The sequence below is a fragment of the Vulpes lagopus genome, chromosome 21 (genome assembly GCF_018345385.1).
Source record: "Vulpes lagopus strain Blue_001 chromosome 21, ASM1834538v1, whole genome shotgun sequence".
NCBI classification, from domain to species: domain Eukaryota; kingdom Metazoa; phylum Chordata; class Mammalia; order Carnivora; family Canidae; genus Vulpes; species Vulpes lagopus.
The window spans coordinates 8593942-8603290 of NC_054844.1; the positions used below are offsets into that span (position 1 = coordinate 8593942).

Here is a 9349-nt window from a genome sequence, read left to right on the forward strand (position 1 = left end):
CAAGGTCCAAGGAGGGGGCTCCAAGATCAGCTCAGAGTTTGCTGGGGATTCTGTTTCTCTTTCTCTGCCCCTCCCCCTGCTCAAGCTCTCTCTGTGTGTCTGTTTCTCTCAAATAAGTCTTTAAGGATCTGTCCAGATCTTACTTCAGACTTTCCTAGATTGCCCCAAGCCAAATGTACCCTTCCTTCCCTGTTATGTTTTACTATTTCACTTCTATTAGTACTTCTGCCACTAAAGTCTGAGCTGTATTATAGATTTTGGAGGGGATGGGATATGGGTACATATCCCTCCTAGACTGTGAATCTCTCAATATTAGAACATAGCTTAATTAATCTGATTTTGGTATGGCATGTTTCTTTACACATAGTAAGCATTTAAGAGATGCTATTTGAGATTCACTACATGAGGTGGTGCAGGTCATACATCTCAACCACTCAGCACCTCCACCCTCACATACCATAGCGTCATTTGTGTGCATTTCTAGAACACAAGCAAAAACCTATAAAGCGAGATGCGCCAGTATAGAAGTATTTTCTCTTTAGCCATATTCTGTGTTCTGCAGAAAGCATCCAAGAATAATGTCCTCCCACTTCCGCTTTTTTACTTTTCTTATCTGAGACATTCAGAAGTGACTCACTTCGAAACTCATCCTGTGAAGTCAGATAAGTAGTCAAAAGTGTGAGTTGCATCTAACATGATCAAAACGAAGAGAGGGAAGAGGAATAGCTCAGCCAATTTCCTAAACATACTTCATAACTTGATTGTGGGTAAGTGTGAGGACCACACAGGATTTGTGGGGACCTCCAGATCAGTGCTGAGGCCTTCAGCTACTGTCTCAGGTTTTTGGTAAGAAAGCCTAGATCCACTTGATAACTTGTGCTCCTTTTGCTTATTACTGATAATGGTTTGAGAGTCTATCTTCTCTTCCCCCCATTCCTTCTCTAAATTTCATTTCTTTTGTTTTATCCCCACATTCAGTTTTCTTCTAAATATCCCACACTCTCTTTATCTTTGTTCTAATATATTCACTCTAGAACTAAGAGTGATTTTTCATGACTTTTTTTTTTTTTCCACTCTAAATTGGCTATGTTTCTCTTTCTGGACTTTGATTCCAGCTTTCTGCGATCGTTTTGTTTTTCAAATCAGTTGCTGTTTTATATTTTTTTCCTCATTCCATTTCCTTTTTTTTTCTTTTATTCTTTTGCTTATTCTTTATTGTTACTGATTCTGTCACCCTATTGTTAGTATTTGATTCTGGAATCTACTTTCTTTTCTTATCTTCTTGAATTTTGATTTCAGGATTTTCTTTATCCTTTTAATTACTTTTGGCCAATTTAGTGTTAAAAACTAAAAAAGAGGGGGAAAAAACGAAAGAGAAAAAATTCTACCAATCTTAAATGTAGAGGTATCATGCAACCAAAACACTTGGAAAAGTGTAAAAAGTGATCTTGTTCATCTGACTTTTAAGATTGATTCAAACATCCTTTGATTTCAAGACAGATAATATGTGATATTTAAAATATAGCTCATATCAATGACTCTATTTGCATTGGAATTTTGCTCTTTTCAGTCTTTTTTAAACATTTATTTATTTATTTTAGAGGGAGAGAGTGCAAGGGGCGAGAAGGGCACAGGGTGAGGGAGACAATCTGCAGCAGACTTTGTGCGGAGCAGAGTTCAACTTGAGGCTTGATCCCATGACCCTGAGATCATGACCTGAGCCAAAATCAAGAGTAGTCGCTTAACCAACGGAGCCACCCGGGCACCCCTCTTTTTAATCTCTGTTACTTCAGTTTGTTCAGTTCTTTGTAACTTTCCCTTTGTTAACAATACCAAAGCCTTTTTAGTTCTGTGGTTCTTTGTAGTAGTTCTGTGGTATTGGCATGACAGACACTGGATTTAAGATCTTAGAACCTCCTAATATGTGAAAGTCCCCTAATCTGCTGAGTTTCCATGTCAAAAACTGCCAATAAAACTAGAGACAAGAAAGGATGATTACTATGTTTCCTTTCAGTCTTAGCATTCTCTGATTCTATCCTTCTATCAGCATTTTATGGATCTCCACATGAATATGTGTATTTTTGTAGGACAGTGGATCAGAATAACGGGCATGCGCAACAAGGAAAGAAAGAATCCTGATAGGACTTGAATATTTGAGTAAGGCTATAGAGAGGGGAATGAGAACCACTTCTTCTTTTTTATTATTTTGTTGACTCAGTTATTTTGACTTCTGTTAATCACGGAAGACACATGACAACATTTGATTAGCTCAGCAGAACTAATTCCAAGTCACAAAAATATTTTGGGACTCTATGAAAGGAAACATAAAATGCTATTAGAGCCAGTAAGAACCAGAAACTGGAAAACAAAAGGGAAGTTAGAAGAGACAACATCTTTAATGGATGAAATGGATAAGAATAAGAATTTTAAATTTAGCTGAAAAAGAAAAAAAGTAAACTCCTAAAACGAACATCCATCCCCTGAAGTAATCTTTGATCTTTATGTCATACAAGGCATTGTGCTAACTTCTGTAAAGCAAGCACTTAAGTACAAGACTCATTTTTACCATCATGAAATTTAGGGCCAGAAAAAAAGATAAGACAACCATGATAATAATTATAATACAAGATAAAATGCATCATTGCACAGAGAATATAAAAGAAGTTCAGCGTATACACACACAAATTCAAGAGGCTTAAGAACTAATTTCTGATTGAGACTCTAAAAGGAGGTTTCGAGGAAGAATAATATTTGAGCTTGTTCTGAAAAATGGCTAGAATTTCAACAAGTAGAGATTAAGGATGCAGGAGAGGGGAGGTGAAGTTGAAGGACAAAATTCCAGACAGAAGTAAATAACATTAGCCAGAATAGTGAGTTGTTCAAGAAAGCTATAAGGTAGGGTACATTTACATGAGTCTTCAGAATTGGTAGGGTAATGTCACCGAGGCCAAGAGAATGATGTGGTGGGTGAAGACAAAAAAAAAAAAAAAAAAAGACGTTTGAATTTGTCATTTAGAGATAATTCTAGCCCAGGGATGGGGCAGAAGACAAATTACAAAGGATTAAAAAAATTATGATTAACAAGGGGTAAAAAAGCAGACCCTGAAAGTAGCTAAAAAAAAGAGAAACTATGCTTTAAAAAAAGAGAGAGAGCGACTTAAGAAACATAACATCCCAATACAAAGTGTGATCCTAGATTAGCTGTAACTGTGGACAAATCAGAGATAGAAAATACTTTGGGGACAGTTGGGAGGAAAAAAAAACTAGATAAAGACTGAGTATTCCTTAAAGTACAATCTTACTGCATAATGTAGAGACTCACTGAAAAGGGAAAGCGGTTTGTAAAACAAGATGCGTGCGAGGTCAGAGCAGCATGATTCACAAGAGCTAAAAGGTGAAAGCAATTCAGATGTCCATCTGGAAATGAATGGATAAACAAGATGTGGTGTTTACATACAATGAAATATTATTTAACCTTAAAAAGGAAAGAAATTCTGACATCTGCTACAACATGGATGAGCCTTGAGAACATTATGCTGAGTGAGACAAGCCAGACACCAGAAGACAGATGCTGTATGATTCCATTTATATGAGTTGTCTAAAGTAGCCAGATACATGGTAACAGAAAGTAGCATGGTGGTTTGCAGGAACTGGGGAGAGAAGGAAGTGGGGAGCTGTTGTCTAATAGAATTAGAGTTTCAGTTTTACAAGGTGAAAAAGTTGTGGAGATTAATTGCATGATAATATGAATATACTTAACACTGCTGAACTTTATACTTAAAAGATGGTTACAGGGGCGACTGGGTGGCTCAGTCGATTAAGCACCTGCCTTCTACTCAGGTCATGATCCTGGGGTCCTTGGATGGAGTCCAGCTCTGCTCAGTGGGGACTCTGCTTCTCCCTCTACCTCTGCCTGCTGCTCTGCCTACGTATGTTCTCTCTCTCTCTGTCAAATGAATAAAGTCTTTAAAAAATTTTTTAAAATAAAAAATAGTTACAATGATAAATTTTGTGTTATGTGTATTTTACCATATTTAAAGAATTTTTAAATATGCACAGAATAATCTAATCTTGTTAAATTTTGATTAAGAAAAATATGCATATATTTTAAAATGTGAATAACATTTTAAATACAAGAAAGAAATGACAGGCGATAAGGGAATCAGTGCAGAGAGAGTGAACAGTGCTTGAAAAATTTGAAAGCAAAAGGAAAAGATGAGGTTGTATCCAAAGATATAACTGAATCTACCTTTTTTTGTGGTAGTGAGTCCTTTGAAAATCTAATAGAGGGAATGGATAGATCTTCTGTCCTCATAGAAATGAGAATATGTAAGCTTAAAATCCTACATGCCTCTTGAGGTGGTGATGGTGCTTCACAAAGCCCTTTCATGGATCTAATGTTGGGAACCTCTGGTCTAAAAGTTATTGTTCGTCCATTTAGCTGATTTGTTTTCAATAGAGACCACAGAATGAGGAAAGGAACCAGTGCAGAATGAGAAATTGGAAGTGCAAAAAGACAAGAAATGGACATTAATAGGGACTTCCGAATGAAATTATGATTTCAATACAAATTTTTTAAAGATTCTATTTATTCATGAGAGACACAGAGAGAGAGGCAGAGACATAGACAGAGGGAGAAGCAAGCTCCCCAAGGGGAGCCCAATGCAGGACTTGATCCCAAGACTCTGGGATCACACTGGAGCCAAAGGCAGACGCTCAATCCCGAGTCACCCAGGTGCCCCTTGATACACATTTATATTGATATGGTAGATTTTAATGATCACAGAATGTTTTTGTGGTCCAGTGTGAAGCCAAAGAATACAAACTACAACAGTGTGAGGACTTTTGTGGTTCTACATCATTATGTGAGAGGGTTATAATTCTAAGGCCATGCTTTAAAAGAAAATGATAGTTTTAATATTTTTTAATTTTTAATTTAAAAAATTTTTGTTTATATATATTTTTTAATTTTGTTTATATTTTTATAGAAGTTTAGCAATGGAGGCTTTCTCTGCTGATAACAATTCAACGGACCTACCCTCACATCAGTGGTATGAACCCCAAGCCATTCTCTCCATGGTCATTCTCAGCCTCACTTTCTTATTGGGATTGCCAGGCAACGGGCTAGTGCTATGGGTGACTGGCCTAAAGATGCAGCGGACAGTGAACACAGTCTGGTTTCTTCATCTCACCCTGGCGGACTTCCTCTGCTGCCTCTCCTTGCCCTTCTCCCTGACTCACCTTGTTCTCCAAGGACACTGGCCCTATGGCTGGCTCCTCTGCAAGCTCATCCCCTCCATCATCATCCTCAACATGTTTGCCAGCGTCTTCCTGCTGACTGCCATTAGCCTGGATCGTTGTCTTCTGGTCCTCAAACCAATCTGGTGTCAGAATCACCGCAATGTGGGGACAGCCTCCACTATCTGTGGATGTATATGGGTGGTAGCTTTTGCAATGTGCATACCTGTGTTCATGTACCGAGAAACATTCACTGAAAACAACCATGACAGATGTGGCTACAATTTTTATCTCTACAGCTCATTTGATTATTCAGACTTCACCATTGATCTCCTGGATAATGGGTCTCTTGACAACTCCATTGTTCAGCTGCCTGGAGAAATGGATGATAGGTTAGAGTCTTTCTCTTTGCAAATAAATGATCTTCCTTGGACAGCCACCACTATCCTCCCTTCTCAAACATTTCAAAGACCTTCTCGAGAGTCACTCCTTATGGATTCAACTAAACTATCTAGTCAACATCCATATTATAATTTATTTAAACCTACTGATGAGGTCTCATCTACAATCCCCAGTGGCTTTCTCATTGAAGATCACATAACTAACCCACTAGATAACACTGATGCTTTTCTCTCTACTGATTTAAAGCTTATCTCTGGTACTTCCAACAATTCCTTATACTCATATGAGTTATTCCAAGATTTCCAGGATGATTATTTAGGCCAATTTTCATATGACAATCAAGGACTAACAATACTGATGGCAATAACCATCACTAGACTAGTGGTGGGTTTCCTTCTGCCCTTTATTCTCATGGTGACCTGTTATGGCCTCATTATCTTCCGAATGCGACGGGGCCGCTTCACCAAGACTCGAGTCAAAGCCTTGCGAGTGGCGGTGGCTGTGGTGATTGTCTTCTGTATCTGCTGGGCTCCCTACCACATTGTTGGAGTCCTATCATTGTTTGTTGACCCAGGAACTGCCTTTGGAGAAGCTTTACTGTCTTGGGACCCTGTGTCCATCGCTCTAGCATCTGCCAATAGTTGCTTTAATCCCTTCCTCTATGCCCTTCTGGGAAAAGATTTCAGGAAGAAAGCAAAACAGTCCTTGAAGGGCATTCTGGAGGCAGCTTTCAGTGAAGACCTCACACACTCTACCAGCTGTCCCCAAAGCAAAGTCTTTCCAGAAAGAAATAGTATCAGTACAACTGTGTGAAAATATGGAGGAGTTGACCCAAGCAGAAGTTCTTAGGTATTCACCCAGGTTAACATGTATCTAAAACAATAAGAGATATCATAAGCTGGGGATTTCAGAAACCATCAAAGAATCAATCCATAGGTTCTCAAAGTATGATCCCAGACTAGTAGCATCAGCATCATCCACTAACTTGTTAGAATCACCTAGAAACTTGATGAATCAGAATCTCTGGAGATGGGGTCCAGCAAGTGCTTTAACAAACTCTCCTGTTTCTAATGAATGCTAAATTTTAGAATCATTGTAAAAATTCGCTTATTTCTATCCCAAACTAAGCCAGTGAGATCAATAAGAATCTAGTCTGTTTTAAAATGATTTTTCCATCATGAAATTTTTTGTTTGTAATTGTCTAAATCCCCTCCCAGATTCAACTTAAATCTGTTTCACCTAGTCTCACCTGAGTGAAAGATTACCATTTCTTCATGGCTTTGTTGTGGTGGTGGCAATGTTTTTAAATGAAAAGAAGGTGCAAAAAAGAGAAAGTCCATGAAAATAAGCAGTTATGAGACTGAGTCTGGAACAGAGTACAATGTCAGATGCTTGCTATGTGCAATATTCCTGGATACAAGACTTGGGAATTCCAAGTTTCTATTATTACAACTAAATAAGCATCTACTGTGTGAAGACAGGCTGCTAAGGCATCTGAAAATTTCCTCATAAAATTGGATGTAAGCGGTATTTTGGAGAGTTTTCTATTTGTTTCCTCAATCTGCCTATTGATAGAACCATCTCTCTTCCATTCCTTTTCTTAAGTTCCTTTATTCCTCACTTGCCTCTAGATCTTCTTCCATATTAGATTTTTTGCATCTAATAATCTCTGATATTATAAGGTTCAAATTGCTCCCCTCCTCTTGCTTGAAACTAATATTTCCTAAGAAATTCATTTTCAAATGAAAAGAGAAGGAGGGTGGAGGATGGAGCAGCAATCCTTGAATTCACTGCATAATGACTGAGGGCCCTCCAGGAATATCAACAAACTTTGTAAAGCATGGCTACAGGTGTTTATCATTCACCAGGTATATCTTTGGGTTTTTAAAGTTTATCTTTCCCAAAGTAATACATGAGCATAGTTTGAAGAGAACTCAAAGCTTATGATGAAATATAAGGTTAGCTGCCCTTCTGCCCAACCAAACCCTCCTCCCACTCCCATCTCACAGAAATAACACTTGCAACAATTTTAGACATTTCTTCTGATATTTACCATGATGTCATGTGCTTATGCAGCTAGTTTTTATATACATAAAATTACTTCTTGTCTTGAAAGATGAATTTTATCCACATTCATATTTTTTGCTTATCCATCATCCAAATGTTCGTTAATCATCATACTTCAATTTGTTCAAGACCAAACATTTTCTTCTATCTGTGGATCCATTCCAACGATACATATGGCTTTCCTTCAATCCTTCTTTCATTTTTAGAAAAGTATTATTTAACTCTATCACCTTCTCATTTGTCTGTGTATATAAACTTTACTGTGTTAAACTTCTAAAAAATTTTTTAAGATCTTATTTTATTCACTCATGGGAAACACAGAGCGAGAGAGAGAGAGAGACAGAGACAGAGACACAGGCAGAGGGAGAAGCAGGCTCCATGCAGGGAGCCTGACGTGGGACTCGATCATGGGTCTCCAGGATCACAACCTGGGCTGAAGGCGGCACTAAACCACTAAGCCACCCAGGCTGCCCAAACTTCTAAAATTTCAAGTTTTTTTGTACCACAAATAAGCCAAAGTGGAATATATTATTATCACCAAAGTGGAATTATCACCAAAAGTGGAATATAATTATTTAATCTAAAAAAAAAAAAATGAGATGTTTTAGACTTGCAAGGCACTATTTGTTCAGTGATTGAGGTGAGGATCTAGATTACAAATAATTTATAAAGTACTATGCAGAAAAATTGCAAATAACTGGGAAGTCTTCAATTGTGAGGTAATAATGTCTGACATGATGTAAGATTGCAATGCCACCTTCCAATGTAACCTGCTTATATATTTGATATGAATAAATGCTTTATCTCTTGTGGTTCCTTGCAAGACTGAGATTCGTGGATCCTCTTAATTGTTTGACATTTGGAATATATTGTAATCTCTAAATATACAGCAAATAAATCTCATAGTGGGTAGCTGGAAGCTTGCTATAATAGCAACTAGCTAGACTCCTGAAAGTCCCAACATATCTCACAAGACCCTGGGTGTAAGTTGCAGACTCCTGTATTTAGTGTACAGGATATTTGGGTGAATGGCATAGTTGTAAAGATTCAATAGTTCCATTCCTAGATTCCTTTTGAGAGTTCCATTCCTGGGAAATGTATTCTGAAAAAAATCCTACAATTGGAATTCCCTCTTTTCTTATGAAAAATTCTGGTAAGTACCTGTGAGTATTCACAGGAAATCCCAGACAGAGACCTAACTCCTCCTGAAATTGTATCTCTAAACTTTGAAATATCCCAGAACACAAGCAAAGTGGCTTAGTCCACACACCAAGCTACAAGCAGTGACTGTCTCTCCCAACAATATTTCACCACATTTAATAGCATTTGAAAGAAAAATCAATGTTAAAAGCATGTCTTTTAATTCTCCTTTCCCATCAATCTTACAAAACAATTTCAAGGGACGGCTCAGTGGTTGAGCGTCTGCCTTTGGCTCAGCATGTGATCCCAGTCGCAAGATTAAGTCCCACATGGGGCTCCCTATGGGGAGCCTGCTTCTCCCTCTGTCTCTGCCTCTCACCCTGCATCTCTCATGGATAAATAAATAAAACCTTAAAAAAAAATTTCAAGATCAACTAATTGAATGTGGGGGTAGGAGGTAGGGAAGGGGTCCAAGGCCAGTTGAAAACATATGATTCCACTC

General features: G+C 37.9%; 1 protein-coding gene across 2 annotated transcripts; it reads left to right on the forward strand.

Moving 5' to 3' along the window:
* Positions 1-653: 653 nt before the first annotated feature.
* C3AR1 (complement C3a receptor 1) lies at positions 654-8519 on the forward strand. 2 transcript variants are annotated; one of them, XM_041736113.1, is made up of 2 exons: positions 654-767; positions 4989-8519. In XM_041736113.1, the coding sequence occupies exon 2, from the start codon at positions 4999-5001 to the stop codon at positions 6451-6453; it is 1455 nt and encodes a 484-aa protein (XP_041592047.1). In that variant the 5' UTR covers positions 654-767; positions 4989-4998; the 3' UTR covers positions 6454-8519. The 2 variants fall into 2 exon arrangements, with proteins under 2 accessions (XP_041592047.1, XP_041592048.1); XM_041736114.1 differs by having other exon boundaries at positions 733-846.
* Positions 8520-9349: the final 830 nt, after the last annotated feature.